Below are 22,548 nucleotides of genomic sequence, written 5' to 3' on the forward strand. Positions count from 1 at the left end.
ATTATTATCTTCATTTCATAAATCATTAAAATACTGTAGAGCCCCCTCAGCCCCTTATTTGAAAGGCCAGCCTTTCATGATCTCAAATGAAAGCTCTTGATTTAATTAAGTTTTTTTGTTCTACATGTTTTAACAAAATGTTTTCATGAACAGATATATTCAATGAAAACCAAGAAAAATCACGACGCCTTTTTTATCCTAATTTTCAAGCTCGGGCGAGCTTCGGCGCTCTTTGAGATAAAAATGATTAATGACCATTAGACACTATTTCATTCTTTCATCTATCAGCCCTGAAAAGTTCAACATCATATCTTAAATGGTAAAAGAGGAGTTCTCGTGACAAAATACCCCTATAAAAACCGATAAATCCATGATATCTCAAGACAGGAAGTGACGTCATATACAAAAAAAATTCCAACAAGGTTCAGATCAATACCTATCAGAACTGAAAATTTGACGTAGATCAGTTGAGCCGTTTCCGAGAAATCGCGTGCACAAAATCGGTAAGAAAAAAAAATAATAATAGGGAAAAAGAAACCTAAGAAAAACAATAAGGTCTTCCGTTGGAAACGGAAGACCTTAATAAAAAGAACTCATCTATCGACGAGATAAGATTTTTCTTCTTGAAACAAAATGTCAGAAACGTCTTGTCTACCCTTAAACCCTCTGAAGAATTGTATTTAAAATTTCTTATACCGGTGCAAATAAGACTGACCCTCCCACCCCCTTCTCTCTCTCTCTCTCTCTCTCTCTCTCTCTCCCTCTCTCTCTCTGTCTGTCTCTCATTTAATTCATAGAATCAGAGTAGTAAGGGGGACAGAGAGCAGTCACTCTGCAGTCAAGATGCCGTCATGGGTTTTTCCCATAAAGGTCACACTAGGTCTAGGTGTGAGTCTTCACTCGGGGGGGGGGGGGGGGGGGGGAGTCAACAGTCAGTGGGTTGTTCAGTTAATGACGTTATGGGGTACATTTATGACGAAGAGCATAGCAACAGTTGAAGGATGATACCATAGATATCTACTATCAGGGTCACCTTAGTCATCTGTAACCACAGTAACAGTGTAAAGTATTGCTTATTTTAGAATTAACAAAAGGTTACCTTAGTCATCTGTAACCACAGCAACAGTGTAAAGTATTGCTTATTTTAGAATTAACAAAAGGTTACCTTAGTCATCTGTAACCACAGCAACAGTGTAAAGTATTGCTTATTTTAGAATTAACAAAAGGTTACCTTAGTCATCTGTAACCACAGTAACAGTGTAAAGTATTGCTTATTTTAGAATTAACAAAAGGTTACCTTAGTCATCTGTAACCACAGTAACAGTGTAAAGTAATGCTTAATTTAGAATTATCAAACTATTGTATCAGGCATGGTTTAAAAAACGCAGTTTTTTGTAGGATCACTCCTTTAATATGAAGGCAAAATTTAGTATAAAAAGTGCAAAATTCAAAGTATTTCTACACTCGCTTTTTACATCAGAGGAAGAACCATTCAACAGCTCTATACAGTAAGTAAATTATCGTTATCCTTTTCGAAGCATTTCTTTACCTCACTTTTTTTTGCATCAGAAGAAGAACCATTCATCAACTCTATACAGTGAGTAAACTGTCATTATCCTTTAAATAAGTTTTAAGATTCTCAATCTTTTTTGTTATCAGGAGATCCAAAGACAACAGAGATAGTACAAATCATAAGTTTTTATTAACATTTTCTGTTACAAAGTATTGCGTGGTATAGTGTTAACAAGGTTTTACAAGTACATATACAATGGATTTAACCAATTATCAATTTTAAAAGCACAATGTCCCCCAATGTCTTGTAAAAAAAAGTTGTTACACTAACTTTACTTTTTAAAACAGTAAAGTCAGTTATTATTTTGATCTGTTCACAATCATCGCGAGCTCAGGGTAGTATTGTTGGATTCTGTACATTTCACACGGATACACACGGGCTTTCACTAAATGGTGTACCACAAAACAAACAACTAGAGCGTTGTAAACTTGACCCTTTTAGCCGAGGTACCGCTATCTCCTTTAGACAACTTATCTTCTATAAAGTTTAAGATGATTTTAATTTGCTCGCAATCCAAGGTCACTCTGGCCAGGAGGGCTTTTAAGACTTCGACTTGTTCTAAGACATTTTGTTTGCTCTGTTCCTTCATCCTTTTCTCCAATTTACACATCTTGTCCGGATTTGTTCGCCGGTTAATGAATCAGAATCAATCTTAGTTACAGAGTGTCAGATTCCAGATTCAATTAATTTATATCCCACATTTGGTGATTATTGGTTTACCAGTTTTAAGAACCCATGTCTTTTATAACATAGAAATTAGCAAAAGTAATTCAATTACATTTTTTTCAGAACCCTTTTGTAAATGAATTAACATCGATGGTAATCAGTAATATAATGATTCAATATTGCTCTGTAATTAATGTGTTTAAACATCCATCACCTCAAAGTAGTCAGAATGGAGTCTTCCGCCTGACTAAATCGACCCTTATCATTATCCGAGTTACTGGTACATGTAACTGGTGCAAAAGCACTGCAGTTTGAATCGAGTGCCGGCGAGTAGCTGACAACTGGTGCAAAGGTTTCGCAGTTACCCTGGCTCTCTGGTGTAGGATTTAGGGGTCTAAAGAGATCCAGAGAGAGGGTGAAAGACACTAACTTTTTATTATGTTCAAACTAAATTATCGAAATTATTTAAACCTGCTCTTTCTGAAGTTCAGAAGATTTAATTAAACTTCATAAAAATCAATTAGCTAATAGTTTAGAAATTAAACAATATGAAAACGTAATGACTAAAGATATATTTTAAAAAGTTATTAAATATACATATAACACATTCTGGTACATTACGTTACACAAGAATCCAATCTTCACCTTTTTAATGACTCATTTTCTTTGCCAATTGTACTTAATATCGAAAAGTAGTTTGTAAAGGGAGGGGGGTGGAATATAACTTCAACAAAAGAGTGAGAGAAAATGTGAAAATAAAATACATACAGCACTTTTTTTTTCTTTCATATATTAATTTAATTTTATTATTATTTTCATGTTATTAATTTTGAGAAAAGATGTCATCGAACTTCGTTATCTATTAGGACTAAAAGAATATTAAATCAAGGCAAAGAAAGATAACTCTTACAAAATCTGTAACACTCACCTTGGCAAGCCTCTCATTTCCAACTCCTCCCCATCTTCAACCACATTTCTTCAAACTCACCGAACGTGTTTGCTGAGTTTGTGGCGTCACTGTCAGTGTAAAAAAAAATACAGTTTTAGGGAAAACTAGACACGATCTCGTTGCGAGCAACGAGTGGGTCTTCCGTCCGAATTTGAATAGATTAGATTAAACTTATCACTTCAAAGATAAAATCGTAGATCTAAGCGAAAAATAGTAACAAAAAAAATTGCGGCAATCGGGGCTTGAACGCGGGTCACCTAGGCCATGTCCACGACTCTATCGACTGAGTTACTCAGACTCTACCTTTCTACCTAACTTTGACGCTTAATTTCTCGAGAATGCCTAAATTACCTGAAAGCACCTTGTTGCGAGCAACAAGTGGGTCTTTCGTTTGATTTTGAATTGATAAGGTTCAATTAAACTGTTGACATTTGGTACGATTTACTATCATATTAACTTCCTTTTAAACTAATTTTCCAACCTACAATGCGAAATGCAGATTTCCGGAAAACGTCATTTTAAAACTTCAATATCTCTGCAATGCGTTGTCCGATTTTAAAACGGTTTTCAGTTTTGTATTCAGTACAAAAATGTCAACTAAACGCATATGCTTGAAAAATTCCAAAAATAAAAATATTAGAATCACTTCCGGTGACGACCGGAAGTGACGGACGACCTGCTCATATTCAAATTTGATAAGTTTAAAACATATTCTGATGGGAAAAAATTGTAGATTATTTGATTTAAAAAAATTCTAAAACACAATTTTCCAAAAATGCTGTTTGAGCGGACCGGAAGTGACGGACGATCGTAGTTTTACCTGATCGGCCCTAGACAGTCAAAAATCTATCATTCCTGAAACTTTCAATTTTCTATCTTTAATCGTTTTTGCGAAAAAGGGAGGACAAGATCACTTTTTACAAAAAGAAAAACGAATATAAGGGCCGACCGGAAGTGGCGTCATCAACAAAAATGTACATGATCAAAGACCTTGATATTTTGTATTATTCCTTAAATTTTCATAAAAATCCATTGTAGCATATTTGAGATATTTGAGTTTTAAGAAAAGTGTTAAGAAAAAAAAGAATAATAATAGTGAAAAATAGAGAAAAAGAAACCTAACAAAAACAATAGGGTCTTCCGTTGGAAACGGAAGACCCTAATGAACAAAGGAATTACATCTAACTTTGTTTTATATTACTTTCGTACAAAATGTTAGGCATTTGAATAATAATGCATAAAATAGCCTTTATATTTTTAATAATAAAATTAACGAATCTATGCCTACTCAGTTTATAACTTTTGAAATACCCTTTATTTTGTTATGTTTCGGTCACTAATCACAACCCATTTAGGAGTTTCAAAATTGTGAAAAGAAATTTTTATTCTTAAACTCTTAAGCTTAACAATAAGTTATTTGTAAAAATGAAACAAGTTAAGAAAAAAATTAAGTAATTATTTAAAAAAAGGAATATTTTTACTTACAGAAATTCAAGGAATGCTTCTGCCATATTGTCCGATATTTTGTCGATGATAATTCAGTTTTTAACAACCCTCTATTTATACTCTACCAAAACTGTGAACCTGATATGGGGCATTTTAGAAAATTAAAAAAAAATAATTAATCGCGTTTTAGATCAGAAATATTTAGGGAGTGAAAGCCCAAGAGTCAGGTACTGAGGGTGGGGTATATAGAATTTTTTTTGATAAAGTTCATCACGTTTTAGATCAGAAAAAAAAAGTTGGGGGGTTGTAAGCCCTAGAGTCAGGAACTGAGGGTGATAAAGTTTATCGCGTTATAGATCAGAAACATTTGGGGTGTAAGAGCTCGAGGGCCATGCTCCCGATTGAACGATGTTAAAACTCCAGTTTAAAAACACCGCTCTATATCATGACATACCTGCGTGGTTAGATGCGCAGAAGTAGATTAACACGACCTGACCTCGTTATACTGAGTAGATGTAGATTTATTCAATCTCTATATCGATCTAAAATTTCGCATTTCACACGTGCGTTAAGATTGTTTAACTTATTCCGACATGACCTAACATCAGTACTTTTATTAACGGACAATGCGTCTTTTACTAATTTGTTTAGTAATATCCCAACTTTAATAAAATTGATTTTCAGAAAAACACAATTAAAATTCCATTTCGTATACGTACTTCGATTAATTAAAGGAGTGAGATAAGGTAATATGGTTTGATCTAAATCTACCTGAATCTGATCATTTTAACGGTGTAAAATGTTTAGTTTACATGACGAAGAATTGTGAGCCCTGTATCTTGCTTAAAACTCATCGACGGGCACCCAAATATCTGATCATAAGAAATTCATCCATAAAGCATTGTAAATAATAAAAACAGAAAAATAAAATTTGACCAAATTTCGTGACCATGCCCCTTTAAACCGGTATACAATACGTATATATAAGCAGTTAAATATCGATATCTCGAAGTTCTGGGGACCACGGAAAAACTTCGAGATATCCGGGTGTTCGAGATATCCGAAGTCGAAATTCTTCGACTCCATTAGCGTTTTTGTTTTTGTCCTGACATGTTAACACAGGAAGTCCTTATATGCACTATAATTTGAGAACCGGTATGAACGGAAAAAAAAGACGGAATATTGAAACGATGTTTTATTTATAGACATTGCACATATACACTTAAATTAGAATTTATATGAAACGTTACAATTATTTTAAATAACAGTTAATCAAACATACAAGCATAATGTACATGTATACAACTTTTCAGAATATAAATAAATCACGTTCACACTATTGTCAAATCACATAACACACATGATGATATTATGGAACACTATCAGTCTTTAATTCACATCGCGATCACTGGCACAGTCACTGAGGAGCGCGGTGAGGGTACTCTGTACTAAAACAGATGCACGGACCTGTGCTGAAGTCACTCGTCGATGTATCTTCTGATAGCTGGAAAGCAGGTCCTCTGTGTCTTCTGTCATCTCGATCCAGTCTTGAATTACTTCGAGGGCGGCGTCGACTTTCTGTAGAGTAGGCTTCTTCTTTGGTGGCTCCGTGGGTTCTGATACTTCTTCTTCTTCGTCTTCTTCTGCTTCTTTGTGTCTAGCTGCGATGATGTTGTCCACGATGTCTTTATCTGAGACTGCTTCTGTCGTTATCACTGTTTCGTCCATCTGGGCGTAGTCATCAAACGGCACACGAAGGCGGAGGGCGGCTAGGGGGATGTCATCTTCTGGATCTTCCTCATCGCTGTCAGGGGAATCTGCATGCTCATTGGTGGCGGCACTTACGAAGTTGGCGTGACGGAAGCAGTTTTGATGGTCTTCTCTGTGACTCTGTCCCAGGCCTGGTATAGCATCCGTAATGCGTCAAGTACTGTTATCTGTAGTTCTTTGTTTCTTTCGATGGACTCTAGCTGCTTCATGATGACAAGCTTTCGGTAGTGGATCTTCAAATTCTGGATGATGCCCTGGTCCATAGGCTGGGTCTTGCTGGTGGTATTCGGCGGCAGAAAGAACAGGGTGATGGCTTTCAAGTCTTTAACCTTGGGGTGGGCGGGGCAGTTGTCAACGATCATGGCGACTTTTCTTTTCTGTCTCTGGAAGCGGCGGTCAAGCTGCTTCAACCATGCGGTGAAGAGCTCAGACGTGATCCAAGCTTTCTTGTTGGCTTCGTATGCTGTCGGTAGGGTTTTGATGCCTTTAAAGCATCGCGGCTTCTTTGACTTCCCGATTACGAGAAGTGGAAGCTTTTCATTACCTGACATGTTTGACCACACCATAACAGTAACACGCTCTTTACTGTTCTTACCGCCGTGACAATCTACCCCTTTAAACTCGAGAGTTTTATCGGGGAGAAGACGGAAAAACAACCCAGTTTCATCTGCATTGAAGATGTCACTGGGACTGTATTCCGCCAAGATGGTCTGAAGGCTTGAGGCCCAAGCTTTCATAGCATCAGTACCATCGGCAACGCTTTTCGACTCCCCACAGACACGTTTAAAGGTGATGCTGTGACGCCCCTTGAAGCGCTCCAGCCACCCAATAGTAAACTTAAAATCATCACCCAACTTTTGGCGATGAGTAGGGGCCCGGAGACTGGCACGTTCTGGTCCCTGGCTGTCTTGAACCACTGGAGGGCGGCTTCTTCTGTATCTTTGTAGGCTGCTGTCCTCATTTTCTTCCTCTGGGGTCCGAAGGTGCTCTGCTCATATGCTTCTTTGATCTTTTGGGCATTCTTTATCCACGTTGACAGGGTTTTGCGGGATCTCGTATTTCTTGGCGATGACCGCTTTACTTTCTATACCTCTTTCGACATCGGCAATGACTTGAAACTTTGTTTCAATGGTGTGGGTCTTTAGCTTGCGCTTCAGCCCGGGAGTGGGGAGCTTGTCTTTGCTGTGTTGAGACATGTTGTTGAATGATGTACAGAATTCTGTACCATCTTTTATAGCCAAAGACAAATGTGTTAATTGTTTGATTTTTGTTCACATTAGAAATAAAATTTGTTATATTTAAATCAGCGCGTTGGTAATTTATCATGATTTAGTGTGTGTTATTAAATATATTTTTGGTATATTATTCATTAAGTAGAAGTTCACTTTGATCATGCATCGATATCGATTATACGATAATTTACGCTATTATAATATTGAAACGATGTTTTATTTATAGACATTTATAGACATTGCACATATACACTTATATAAGAATTTATATGAAACGTTACAATTATTTAAAATAACAGTTAGTCAAACATACAAGCATAATGTACATGTATATAACTTCCATTCTTTATCCACGTTGACAGGGTGTTGGGGGGATCTCGTATTTCTTGGCGATGACCGCTTTACTTTCTATACCTCTTTCGACATCGGCAATGACTTGAAACTTTGTTTCAATGGTGTGGGTCTTTAGCTTGCGCTTCAGCCCGGGAGTGGGGAGGTTGTCTTTGTTGTGTTGAGACATGTTGTTGAATGATGTACAGAATTCTGTACCATCTTTTATAGCCAAAGACAAATATGTTAATTTTTTGATTTTTGTTCACATTAGAAATAAAATTGGTTATATTTAAGTCAGCGCGTTGGTAATTTATCATGATTTAGTGTGTGTTATTAGGGTCTTCCGTTTCCAACGGAAGACCCTATTGTTTTTGTTAGGTTTCTTTTTCTCTATTTTTCACTATTATTAATCTTTTTTTTCTTAACATTTTTCTTAAACTCAAATATCTCAAATATGCTACAATGGATTTTTATGAAAATTTCACGAATAATACAAAATATCAAGGTCTTTTATCATGTACATTTTTGTTGATGACGTCACTTCCGGTCGGCCGTTATATTCGTTTTTTTCTTTGTAAAAAGTGATCTTGTCCTCCCTTTTTCGCAAAAACGATTAAAGATAGAAAATTGAAAGTTTCAGGAATGATAGATTTTTAAATTTCTAGGGCCGATCAGGTAAAACTACGATCGTCCGTCACTTCCGGTCCGCCCAAACAGCATTTTTGGAAAATTGTGTTTTAAAAATATTTTAAATCAAATAATCTACATTTTTTTCCCATCAGAATATGTTTTAAACTTATCAAATTTGAATATGAGCAGGTCGTCCGTCACTTCCGGTCGTCACCGGTCACCGTCACCGGTCGATTTTTGGAATTTTAAACGCATTCCGGATATATTGAAGTTTAAAAATGACGTTTTACGGAAATCTGCATTTCGCAGTGTAGGTTGTAAAATTAGTTTAAAAGGAAGTTAATATGATAGTAAATCGTACCAAATGTCAACAGTTTAATTGAACCCTATCAATTCAAAATCAAACGAAAGACCCACTTGTTGCTCGCAACAAGGTGCTTTCGGGTAATTCAGGCATTCTCGAGAAATTAAGCGTCAAAATTCTGAAGCGAAAGTCTGAGTAGCTCAGTCGATAGAGTCGTGGACATGGCCCAGGTGACCCGGGTTCAAGCCCCGATTGCCGCAATCTTTTTTACTATTTTTCGCTTAGATCTACGATTTTATCTTTGAAGTGATAAGTTTAATCTATTCAAAAATCGGACGGAAGACCCATTCGTTGCTCGCAACGAGATCGTGTCTAGTTAAATATATTTTTGGTATATTATTCATTAAGTAGAAGTTCACTTTGATCATGCATCGATATCGATTATACGATGATTTACGCTGCGCTATTTGGTAATTGAGTGACCGTGAACTTGTTTGCTTAATAAGTAGCGTGCATCATTATTCATATTATCGGTAATGTTAGGGGTGCTTACTTTTGGGAGCTGTGAACTTGTTTGTTTTATCAATCACCGGAGTATACACCCAAGCTGTTATAACAATTACCATTTCATCGATAGCATCGATAGCTGCACTGGCTAAGCGTGGAGTTAATAGACTATCAGTCTTGAGAATAGGTGTGAATTGCCGCTGGCGAGAATAACGAGGACACGCCATGCGGGGTGCGATTAGCAGACCGGAAAATTGACTTCACTTCGAGATAACCCAGGTAAAATGTGTTATTGGGACCGTAAACATACTTCGACATAAGCTTGGCATTCGAGATAACCGTATTTTAGATATCAGTAGTTTTTTAAATCATATACTAGTATATAGGGAAAACGGCCGGGACAATTAATAATTATAAATGTTATAATTTCTTCAAAACTTCAAATGTTTAAATAACCTTTATTTGCAATTTGTCTATTGCATGTATGATTGATTTTGTGTAATTAATTCTGGATGGGCAATTTTTTCTATTTTTGGGTCGGGTTAAACTTAGTGTATTATGTAACTTCCGCCCAGCATCTCTGTGCACATGGTTTGACGAGAACAATAAACGAATCGTAACACTTAGTGACTTGGTCAGGAGAACAAGTTCTTACTGTAGCTGGTCATCAAATCGAGTCAAGTCTCAGATACTGATTTTGATTATTTACTGACATTGATTAGTGAATATATAAAATTAATGTATGGTTGTTATGTAGTTACTAATAAACGTTGTATAGTTTACAGTTCTTATGTTGAAGAACCAACATTGAAGAAAAATCTTCATCAGTATCAAAGATTTGATTCGATTCGATGACCAAGCCAGCTACAATAATCAATATCTATTAGGGAGGGAATCGAACCCTCGTACATAGTCATCGAACTGAACTACTTGCAAAGATCTCTCTCTCTCTCTCTCTCTCTCTCTCTTAATTAGATTACATAATCACCAATAAAGCTGATATGGTGTATTCGAGCACATTTCCTGTTACCCCCCAGGAAAAGGAGTGGGTTCAATTCCCACTATCAACAGAAAATAGGTGATACATGTACAATCTAATGGTTAACTTTTATCAAACAAAACACTTGCTCTTATAGCTATCTGTGTCATTTTCTCTAAGTAGCACTTTGAATGTTTTAGAAGCAATTAATTCTATCGTTATGTATACAGCTCTGACTATGCGGGGCCACTAGGCTATCTGCCCGCTTTGCACCAGCTTGTTCCATTATGCCTAGGGAGGGAATCGAACCCTCGTACATAGGCATTGAACTGTACCACTTACAAACAAAGATCTCTCTCTCTCTCTTTCTCTCTGAATTAGATTTCGTAATCATCAATAAAGCTGATATGATGTATTTGAGCAAATTTTATGTTATCAACCAGGAAAAGGAGTGGGTTTAATTCCTACTATCAACAGAAAAAAAGAATACATGTACAATCTAATGGTTAACTTTTATCAAGCACAACACTTCTTCTATTTGTGTCATTTTCTCTAAGAAGCACTTTAAATGTTTTGGAATCAATTTATTCTATCATGATTATAATTACAGCTCTGACTATGCAGGGCCACTAGGCTATCTGCCCGCTTTGCACCAGCTTTCTGTTCCATAATGCCTAGGGAGGGAATCGAACCCTCGTGCATAGTCATGGAACTGTACTACTTAAAAACAAAAAATAAACGGTTTAAAGGTTATTTAGCTGATAATCCTTCAGCATATGGAGAAAACCATCCCAGTAGTGTACCTGAAGGGGTGGATACTGAACTTATAGCTAAATGCATTAAATTTCATCCTGTTTCTACTTTTAGGTAACTGTACTCAAGATATAAATCAAGATAAAAGAGAGGATTAAAAGATAAAAATACCAAAGCAAAGTGATTAAGAATATAGATCTTTAAATGATAAATTCATAACAATGGCTTTCCTACATGGGTGTAAGTTCAAAATACTATGATTATCCTCTAAACTAATGGTCATTACTTCTTTGTATCAATGTAACTTAGGATAAATTAGGATATAAATACTGATCTATTAAGATTAAGGGGGTTTACTTAGTGGTTAACGATACTGATTTTTCAATGATAAAATGAAAATTATGGGTTTTCTGATGGGGGTTTAATTTCAAAATAAAGGGATTTTTCCTAATGGTAAAGGTGTTTATTACTTTGTATTGATGTGATATAGGATAAATTAGGGAACAAATATTAATCCCAAAAGATTTAGGGAGTTTCTTAAGTGATTTAACTATACCGATTTTCAACAATAAATTGAAAATTATGGATTGTCTCAGGGGGGTATAATTTCTAAATGAAAGAATTTTTCCTGAAACTAATGCTGATTATTTCTTCGTATTTATGTAGTAAAGGAGAAATGAGGGTGTAAGTCTTAATCCCAAAAGTTTTTGGGAGTCTACTAAGCGTTTAACTATATCTATTTTTGAACGTTAAACTGAAGAATATGGGTTCTTTCCTGGGGATGTAATTTCTTAATTAAATGATTTTTCATTTAACTATTGCTGTTTAATTCTTGGTATTATTGTAATAAAGGATAAATGAGGATTTAGGTAACAATTCTGAGACATTTATGGGGTCTCTTAAGCATTTCAGTATACCCATTTGTTAATGCTAAAATAGAAAAAATTGGTTCTTTCTTGGAGTTGTTTTTTCATAATAAAATGATTTTGCCTTCAACTATTGCTGTTTATTTTTTTGTATTCAATGACATGTAATGAAGAATAAATACGGGTGTAGGTATTCATAACAAAAGATTTAGGGAGTTTCCTAAATGATTAATTACTACACTGATTTTTTAACGATAAAATTATGGGTTTTCTCTGAAGGTGTTATTTCTCAATAAAAGGATTTTTCCTGAAACTAGAGCTGATTATTTCTTTGTATTAAGGCACTAAAGGAGAATTGAGGGTGTAAGTCATAATCTCAAAAGTTTTAAGAGGTCTACTAAGCGTTAAACTATATCCATTTTTTAACGTTAAAATGAAGAATATGGGTTCCTTCATGGGAATGTAATTTCTTAATAAAAAGATTTTTCATTCGACTAATGCTGTTTATTTCTTTGTATTCATGTAATTAAGGTTATATAAGGGCGTAAGTATCCATACCAAAAGATTTAGGGAGTCTCTTAAGCGTTTAATTATATCAGTTTGTTAACGTTAAAATGAAGAATATGGGCTCCTTGATGGGGGTGTAATTTCTAAATAAAAAGATTTTGCCTTAAATTAATGCAGTTTATTTCTTTGATTCGATGACCAAACCAGCTACAATAATCAATTTCTATTCAACAGGTCCAGTACTATCTCTTGATTTGGCTATATAACTTAAATAACCTAACTACTATAGCTTTTTATATATGTAGTTTTATCTAGCAATTATCAATAGCTTAAAAAGCTTTATATCTAATTCAAGTTATCAGCTAAATCAAGATATTATTCTCAATATTCTGGACCTGTTCAATTCATAATTCAATTCATAATTAAAATATTCCCTAAGAAATCCTCCACTGTGTTTTGGTAGTTCTCATTTTTTGCCTTTTGTTTTGTAAATGAGTGTAGCCTTCTTGCAGAAGACGCACATAACAAACAGGAACTTAATGGAATCAGTTTTAGCGGAGTCTCCATAATAACAAAAAATGTGACTTCGGTAAAAGTAAAAGTGAAACCGAAACTAGGTTAAAAGTAGTTCCTTTCCCAACATTCAAAGCGTGCTATGGATGCCATCGCATGACGTCCGAGGTTAATGTCGAGTGCGCGAGACATCCGAGTAGTTCCGAGTGGGGGGCAAGCGGAAGCAAACCTATTCCTCCTTTCTATATTTGAAAAAACATGTTAATGTATAATCAATCTTGTGCGAATATTTACGGTTTTAATGCATTTTTGAGAATGGATTTGAATTTTTTTTCAGACAAAACAACGATCACAATGACTGACACGTCGTCTATGCGTGAGTTTTATATATTACTGTAATAATTTTTATATTTTTGTTGTTCGTTTATTTTGTTTAATATTTAGTTTTACACGGGGAAGGAATTGGTTCGATCTCTTTTCTTGTTCGTTTTTATGTTGTTGTTGATTTTTTTTTATTATTATTTATTTAGATACCAGTCCTCCATCTATCAACGCGTCGGTAACAACTGACAGCAAGCGAACATCCGCCGGTGTTCTCATTGATACTCACACTCATCGTACATTGTCCACTGTTACTCACACACAGGTCCAAAGTTCATCTCGTGCCACTCGCTCACACACCTTAACTTCCACCCCCGTTGCTCACACACATGATCATACATCTACCGGTTCTACTCTCACACACACCCACGCATATCCACCCCCGTTATTAGTACACAGGATCAAACACCTATCGGATCTACTCTCACACACCCGCACACATCCACCCCGAAATTAGCACACAGAATCAAACATCTATCGATTCTACTCTCACACACCCCAGCACATCCACCCCCGTAATCAGTACACAGGATCTAACATCCATTACTCCCACATCTACTTCCACAGTCAACATTTCCACAGTCATTACATCCACCCCTGTTTCTATATCATACCCTGCAGAGAGGACTAACACGACCGATAAACAAAGTAAATGTGTTTGTTACTTCTTGAGTTTATGGCAATACCCATAATTATTCTCGCATGCATTTATAATCAACGGTAAAAAAAGAAAAAACGGTTTTAATCGCATGACCAGCGACATCATAGAGGAACACGATAATTTCAACAGATTAAAAACCTCTGTTCATGACACTTATATCAAATTGGACGAACTTGATTCAGAATCTATTTAATATTGCATTTCTGTAATATGCATGTACTCTTATATTTGTGTTCTCGTTTCTACATGTATTTGGATTGTAGAAATAAATGTGATATTTCGCATGTACGCGTTTTTCTTTTCCAATTTGTTCTAATTTTGATTTTTGTTTTGCATGATACGAAACCTGATGTTGTAGATCAGCATGTAAGTAGTTAATTCATTTCTTAAATTATAAATTAAGTAGAGTGGCCCCAGGTGGAGTTTAAATATAAAGTATGCTATTTTGTTCATGTACAACGTATTTATAATTAATTTTTTTGTGTTTAATTTTATTACAGTCCAAGATGCCTATGGCCTGGCAGTCTCTGCTGTGGTTATGGTGCTCCTCCTCCTCCTGGGATGGATCCTACGATCCATCTTAAGCCATTTTGGCATTAAATGCCGCGTCCCAGTGAGGAGGGGGGAGGGAGGCGGAGTGATGTCGAAAACCCCCAGCCACGGGACGAGGAAACCCGCCCCAAAGAGCGTGTATGTACAGAAGTTAACCTAATTGATCGTAACAATAAAAAAAGACCTCTTAAAAGCCTTTTCATATATAGATATATATATAGAATAACATTTTAAATATATTTTGTTTAACAGCTGGAAATGATGGAATCGACTGCCACGGGAAAAACGGATCAAGACAGACCGCTGTCAATTGGGGCAAAGGGTGGCCGACCCCGCACGATGCCCCCCAAAAAGTCTCTCCTGTTAACTCCGCCATCTTACTACCTCAGATCGTAAGTCAAATGTTTTATTTCAGATTTCTCTATACTATACATTTAAAGGATTTTTCTTTGATTTTTAGCTCCAAGAAGTAAAGGACAGAAAGACAAAAAGGACAGTGCGCTATAGTCAGATAGACTGTGCAACCTATTTACATGTTGAAAACAATTTTGATTAAATTTTATTGGATTACTATCATTGTTTGTTTAAATGAATTAACTGAAATGACAACAATGGAGCTATTGTTCTGGGCTGTAGAGAGGGGAAAACAATGATCAAGAACAATCAATGTGAAATTGATACCCGTAATCAAGAACGGAAAATCAATGGTCTATTGTTCATTGGATTTTCTAGATGTTAACGTCATGAAATTTTCTATGACGTAGTCTTTTCGTATTTAATCTTGTTTTCAATCAAAATAAAACTTCATTCTAAACTCGCCATTTTACAAGAAAAGGTTGTATAATTAAATGTCGTTTATTTAAAGTAATCACCATCAGTTTTACACCTACCGGTGGTCAGACAATAGCCCATTGTTTTCCCTCTCTCTACAGCCACACGCGTCCAGGACAATAACCCCATTCAATTGAGAACAATAGCGCACATTGATTTTCCCCTCTGTACAGCCACTTATACTACTTGTATAATAAATGTAATATATATGTTATACGTATTTTAAATAATCATTAAGAATAAAATTTTCAATGATTTACAAAAGTAAACGTTTTTACATTACAATAGATCGGTACGTTTTACTGAGTCCACCTTAGATTCATTTAGAGCTTGCTACAACACAGTGGAAAAACAGGACATCTTTACCCCTCAAAGAAATGTTTACATTCTTATTCTGAAATGTTCAAGACGCCCGCACATCCCTCTTCAAAAGTTGTGGAAACATCAAAATGTATTTTTAGGGGTTCGAAATTACTTTGCCCGTGTCCTAGACTCTTCTCAATTTTTTCCTGGTTTATCTCTTGTGTCTCGGAGACGAGGTGAGCCTCGTCGAGTCTTTTTTGTTCTTATTTGATGAGTGAATTTTCAATCAATGATTAATTAAAATGTTCATTTACGTATATGAATGGCATGATCGTGACACATTGTACTTAAACCATTACTCAAGTATTATTCAAGTTCATTAAGTATGTTTTTATTAATTGTAATTTTTAATAAAAGCAAGAATTATATGTAAGTTGTACTCAGAGGTATACATGTAGAATTTGTGTTCCTTTTTTAAACGTGTGCAAAGTGATATTATTTAAAGAAATTGAAATGATACACACTAATGGTTGTTTAATGAAATCAACTATTTGAATTGTTGCAAGAAACTTTTTTACTTGATACCATTTAAATGATTATTAAATGGCAAATCTATATGACTGTATATATACATAATTTGTGTAATCTGATTGCAACTTTGTAAATGTTATTTTTATGATTATTTTCGCTCGATTGATGTTATTTTCGGTCAGTTAAATACTCAGTACCCAAGTAAGTAATCAACTCACAATTCTAGTATGTATACATTACGTAATATAGTAAATTGAAAGACGTCATTTTATAGTTGAAAATTGCAGATGTTGCCTTTTCAGGGAAACGTACTCAAAAGAAGTATGTCTCTCTTATGATGAGTTCTCATCATCTTGGACCTTAACCTGGACGTCAACTGCCACATCATTTGTATTCATCATGTTTATTTTTCTCTTATTTTGTCCATCTGTGTTATTTCTATATTGTGAAGATTCGCACAGGCGGTTACTATCAAGCACGCTCTGTATGGCATAATTCGAAAGTCAAAGTTGAAGGTATAGGACCTCATTTTCAGAATCCCACTTTGCAATGACATCCAACACTTTAAACTGAGGATCACATGCCATCTAAAGTTTTTTGTAAAATTAGCAACTTCTTTGCATCTACCCGCTTATCAAACGCATCTGCCACAATACTTTCCAAAATATGGCGATGTTGATCGCTTGGGCGATTGCGTAAAAGGTCAACTAGTGTTTTCTCTGATAATACTGTTAATTTTAAAGTTCTGATCAAATCATTATGAATTATAGTTTCTTCAAGTTTAATCTGAAAGAACATGAAAATACACATAAAATGTTATATAATTCAAATAGATATTATATATTTTTTTTAATTTAAATTACTTTAATATTCAGAAAATTTGTGAATTACTTTCTAAAATGATAAAATATATTTATATAAATGAACTGAAAATCATTTAATTGTCACAACCGTCACACATTGTCATTACCATGACGAGAACGTTTCGAAAAATGGGCACGGTAAAGACAACTATTATGTTAATAACCTACAGGGCCAAATCGTGTCATCATGGCTGCTGATAGCGTCTGAATTGGTAATAAAATTAATCAAGTTTATCGACGACCTTTCATGTTTTCGTTTAGGCTGAGGTGTTTTTAGTTTTTTTTTTGTTTTTTTTTTTTGCATACGGTAATGACACACAATACTGTGGTTTCATCAATATTCGTTGAATACCAATTTTCGTGGATTTCGTTGTTAAGTTGCTCCACGAAATTAAATGTTCATTGAAGTGCAATTTCTATTAACATTTTGTATTGATAGGGTCATTGGCCACGAATTTACGTATCCTTGAAACTGTGATTTTTACTATATCCACGAACATTGATACCCTTGAATATTAATGAAACCACAGTAAACATTATTTTAGGTTGTTTAATGTTAAGACCGAGTTTTAGCTATTTCCTTCTTTTTCCAAACTTCCACCCTGCATCATCTACAACAATTTTCCCGGTTATAATCAGCCACGTGATATTTATAAAAACATTTCAATCTTTGTTTGATGAAAAAAAGCGATTGTTAAAATTATTTCAATTTCTTGCGAAATGTTGATACACATGCTGAGCACTTTCGGGGCATTTGTGTGTAGAATGCCCCGAACATGAAAATAATTTCAGAGAATTTCGGTTTGACCTTGACCTATGACTTTGACATTTTCCAGCTGGCATAGAACTTCAAATTCAATCTCATTTAATGTCATTTTTATTCAAACTGAGCAAATTAATCAAATGGGAAATAATCTATGGTCTAAAACTGATTATGAAGAGATCTGCTTTAACCTTTAATTGTCTTAAGGTCACTGCACGCCATTTACCAAATAGCCCTGTTTAAGAAAAGTATCAGCCTAAATGGGCTAACTTGAGAATATATATATATATGCTCTTAAAGGGACATGGTCACGATTTTGGTCAAAAATTATTTTTCTGATTTTAATGTTTACAATGCGTAAGTAAGGCATTTTTAATATGCAACCAAAATCTGAGTGTCATTCGTTGAGTTATAAGCGAGTTACAGAGCTCACAGTTCCTTACTATGTAAACTGCCTTTTTTTTACATTTTGAATATTGAAATGAAAAGTCCTATTTTAGATCTTAAATAAAAGTGTGAAACGTTATGTATTGTTTATTTATGCTTAAAATAAATAAAGAAGATAGAAAAATTAGTTTGAAAAAGATTTTTTACTGGTATATTGAACCTATGTAAACAAAAACAGGACACGAGCCTTGTTTATATAACAAAGAATTGTGAGCTCTGTATCTTGCTTATAAACTAATGACTGACTATCAAATTTCACTTGATCATTAAAAATGCATATCTAAAGGATTAAAAATGCATATCTAAAGCATTGTAAATAATAAAAACAGAAAAATAGAATTTGATGAAAATCGTGACCATGCTCCTTTAAGAAAGGATTTTTGTTTGATCTAATTTGACCTTGACGTATGATCTACAGACATCATTTAAAGTCACTGCATACCCTTTGACCTAAAGCACCATGTGGATGAAGCTTGAGCCTGTTTGGAGCAAAGGGAATGAAGATCTACTCAAGACAAAGATTTCTCATATAATTCTGCTGCGACCTTCACATTTGACCTTGAAAATTGGTTCAAGGGCACTACACACGCGTTATTCATAAGCTCTGTGTATGTGAAGTATCAACAAAAAGGCTAAGTGGAAAGTATATATGCTCTGAAAAAAGTATTTTTGCATGGTCCGATATGACCATGACCTATAAAAATCTTCATTCAAGGTCTCTGCGCACCCTTTGACCATAGACACTCTGTGAGTGAAATATGAGGTAGATTGGACTAAGGTAAGCGAAACTATGCGTCGGACAAGGATTTTATTTATAATTCTGTTAAGAGCTAGAAACATACAGGTAGTTAAGGTGGAATAACACATCATTACAAAATAGTTGACCGCTGATCGAAGTACGAGTACATTTGATTTTCAGTAGTATAGAAATAAATAACAAGCACTTTAATGTTGTTGCCATTAATATTTGTGGTGACCAGGTAAAGGAATTTGTAATGCGTTTATATTGGATTAACACTACAATGTTATCAATACAGGTGTATGTACATTACTATTTTATGTAACCTCATCAGCACACACACACAAAGACTTTAAGCTTCAAAATGTCTTTATTTTGCAATCTAAACGACACAATCAAAAAAAAAAAAGAATTATATAGAAATTTCTCTCTACTGTTCTGTTTAAAAGATACACAAAAACAGCTTATTTTTTTAAATTAAGGTGGTATGGGACACCTCAATGTCGTGTTTATTGAAATTAATAATGAAATGAAGTGTAATTATATAAGTAGTGTCTTTCGTAATATTGTCACCTAACAGCGTAGTGTAGTTGATAAGATGGTTAAATACGAAATTTGGTCACGTGACGAGAAGGTGGAAGGACGCTTTTCTTCTAGCTCCCGTCTTTTTGACAATTTTGGAAGTTTAATAACTTCAAAGGCGTGAAATTTTTCAAGGAAGGTGTATATAGTGTGAATTATTGTGATGTGCATTATTTATGTGAATTTCAAATTGCAACTCTGTGTTTTGTGAGGGATTTGTTTACGTATTCATACGAACAACTCGGTGAGTATCTACTCACTACCCCTTGCAATTACTATAACAAACTTGAACTTGCAACTGTAATATATATCGATATTACTCTCTCACTGTGACATGGATAAAATGTCGAAACCAGTCTTTCTAAAAGACAGTGAGTTGCCCAAAGACAGTAGTAAAAGAATTACAAATTTTGATTTATTAGATGCTATAACTGTTGCTGTCGGGGACACGGTCAAATGCGTCCAGCTTGACCGTGACCTCTGGCGAATCTATCTGGACGAGAAACAAAGCAGAGATAAACTCATTATTGAAGGATTTGACTTAAACAATCAGCACGTACGAGTATACGACTCCAATCCATACTCAGCAGGCCTTACTGATCCAGAAGATCCGGTCCTTAAAGTAACTGTATGCGGCGTTCCACTCTCTGTGGACGATTCGGCCATACATGACATGCTTACAAAATTAGGAGTACATCCTAAGAGCGAGATCAAATACGAAAAAATTAGAAACCCTACATCCAATAAAATGACCAAAGTATTAAATGGCAACAGATTTCTGTATATAGAACCACTTGAACAAAACAAGGCCTTGCCTAGATTCAGTTACTGCGCAGGTCTCAAATGTAAGATCTTCCATCGCGGACAAAATGTCGAAAAACCACCTAGTACCTGTACCAACTGCTGGGAAACTGGGCACTCTTTCAGGCTATGCCAGAATATTCCGCGTTGTTCCGCTTGTAAGGAAACTGGACACAAGCCCGGCTCCAATCTATGTCCGCAATACATCGAAGATAACTCTAATGAAGTTGAAGCTTTTGATGGTAAAGAAAATGTGCTTTCAAATTTCTTCCCATGTGAGCTTATGGTCTTTGGCGAATCTTTTGAATCAGCTGAACAAGCTTTTCAGCTTACGAAGGCTGTTCGAGCGGGAGACCTTTTGGCGGCGGAGAGGATTCGAGCAGCGAAATCTGCGTTGGAATGTAAACAAATCGGAAACTCCGTCCTACCATCCACTTCCTGGCATCAGGACGCGCCTAAGGTTATGGAAGAAATTGTGATAGAAAAAGTGAAACAAATATCTGAAATGAAAAAGAAAATTACGCAAGTGTTTACAGATGAAAAAGTGTTTGCGCACTCAGTATATGACCAGTTTTGGGGAACTGGTCTAAACTCGACGCAAACCGTGCACACAAATCCGAAAGCGTGGCCAGGGCAAAATGTTATGGGCAAGCTGCTGCAACGTGTTGCAGAATCCTTTCATGCAAGCTCACAGCGTACAAGTTCCCGGAACAGGAAAACCACAGTTAACAACGCCAGCAAAGCCAACCAGAAAGACCTGGATGGGTATGTTAAAAAATCAAGTAAATCCAGCAAATAAACATGTAGACTATGGCTTGTATTAAGTTTTCATCTCTGAACTGTAGAGGGTTAAATAGTTATGATAAAAGGGTTATTCTATATGATTGGTTAAACAGTCAAAAATGTGATATAATTTTCTTACAAGAAACGCATTTTGTTGATAAAAAACAGAGTATTTATGATTTAAGATGGCATGGTTCTGCTGTTCATAATTTTTCTGAATCTCCACATAGTAAAGGTGTGTCAATATTTTTTCACAAAAATTTTGCCTTTAAAACTCTAAATTTACATAAATCTGCCGATAGTCGAATTTTATTAATGAATATTGAACATGACAACAATATTATTACTTTAGTAAATGTATACGCCCCAAACTTAGAAAATCTAAGAATTAACTTCTTTAAAAAGGTTGCTAAATGGATATCACTATATGCAATGAATGAAGAAAATTTAATATTTGTTGGTGACTTTAACTGTAGCGTACAAAATGAAAAAGATAAAAGTGGGAAAATAGTCAGGGAAATAATACAGAGATTTGATTTATATGATATGTGGTCGGAATTAAAATCCGACAAAAAAGGTCTAACGTGGTGTGATGGCAATGGGACACCAAAAAGTCGAATAGATTATGTAATAGCGAGCGAACAATTTTGTTATACTCCAGAGAACATATTTTTACGCAAAGCTCCCAATGTGAATGATTGCAGACTGAGTGATCACCTGTCAATAGTTTTTAAGTTTAGAATATCGGGTAACACAAGAGGAAAAGGCTTTTGGAAATTAAATGTGTCTGTTTTACACGATGCAAATTATGTTAAAACAATGAATGACTTTTTAAACAACCTACCAGATGAAATAGAAAATGAGATCAATCCGCATATCAAATGGGATTTAATTAAGATACAGATAAGAAATTTAAGTATAAATTTTTGTAAACAAAAAGGTAAAACAATAAGAAATAAAATTCAATCGATTGAAAAGGAAATTGAAAAAATTGAAAGTTCTGATTATGCACAAATTAATGTCAAAAAGAAGAGAGAATTAGAAAACGAGTTAGACGAATTATACAAACATAAAGCGAAAGGCGCACAGATCAGATCGAGAGCAAAGTGGATCGATGAAGGGGAGAGAAATACGTCCTACTTTCTTAGGCTTGAAAATAAACACCAATCTCATAATGTAATCAATAAGGTAGATAATAATGGACATATATACACTAAAACGGATGAAATCTTGAAACAACTTTACATATTTTATGATGATCTCTATTCGAGCAGACGCGTCCC

The 22,548-nt window shown here is 35.0% G+C and overlaps 2 protein-coding genes and 1 long non-coding RNA gene across 3 annotated transcripts; 2 read left to right on the forward strand and 1 right to left on the reverse strand.

Annotated features, from left to right (window-relative positions):
- Positions 1–6,465: 6,465 nt before the first annotated feature.
- On the reverse strand, positions 6,466–8,156 carry LOC128174757 (tigger transposable element-derived protein 4-like). Its single transcript, XM_052840223.1, has 3 exons — positions 8,051–8,156; positions 7,495–7,632; positions 6,466–7,374 (listed from the first exon to the last, which is right to left on the reverse strand). The coding sequence occupies exons 1-3, from the start codon at positions 8,154–8,156 to the stop codon at positions 6,476–6,478; spliced, it is 1,143 nt and encodes a 380-aa protein (XP_052696183.1). The 3' UTR covers positions 6,466–6,475.
- Positions 8,157–13,921: 5,765 nt separating this feature from the next.
- Positions 13,922–15,184, forward strand: LOC128172855 (uncharacterized). The gene is made up of 3 exons (XR_008242367.1): positions 13,922–14,057; positions 14,571–14,760; positions 14,875–15,184. It is a non-coding gene; the product is annotated as an uncharacterized LOC128172855 (long non-coding RNA).
- Positions 15,185–20,015: 4,831 nt separating this feature from the next.
- On the forward strand, positions 20,016–21,281 carry LOC128172657 (uncharacterized). Its single transcript, XM_052838432.1, has one exon. The coding sequence runs from the start codon at positions 20,016–20,018 to the stop codon at positions 21,279–21,281; it is 1,266 nt and encodes a 421-aa protein (XP_052694392.1).
- Positions 21,282–22,548: the final 1,267 nt, after the last annotated feature.

Source organism: Crassostrea angulata, chromosome 2 (assembly GCF_025612915.1).
Source record: "Crassostrea angulata isolate pt1a10 chromosome 2, ASM2561291v2, whole genome shotgun sequence".
NCBI classification, from domain to species: Eukaryota; Metazoa; Mollusca; class Bivalvia; order Ostreida; family Ostreidae; genus Magallana; species Magallana angulata.

Coding starts and splice junctions, on each gene's coding strand:
- LOC128174757 (XM_052840223.1), bottom strand. CDS start 8,156: ATGTCTCAACACAACAAAGACAACCTCCCCACTCCCGGGCTGAAGCGC. Junction 7,633..8,050: donor CATTGCCGATGTCGAAAGAG/GTATAGAAAGTA, acceptor TGGCTATAAAAG/ATGGTACAGAATTCTGTACA. Junction 7,375..7,494: donor CATTGCCGATGTCGAAAGAG/GTATAGAAAGTA, acceptor TTCGGACCCCAG/AGGAAGAAAATGAGGACAGC.
- LOC128172657 (XM_052838432.1), top strand. CDS start 20,016: ATGGATAAAATGTCGAAACCAGTCTTTCTAAAAGACAGTGAGTTGCCC.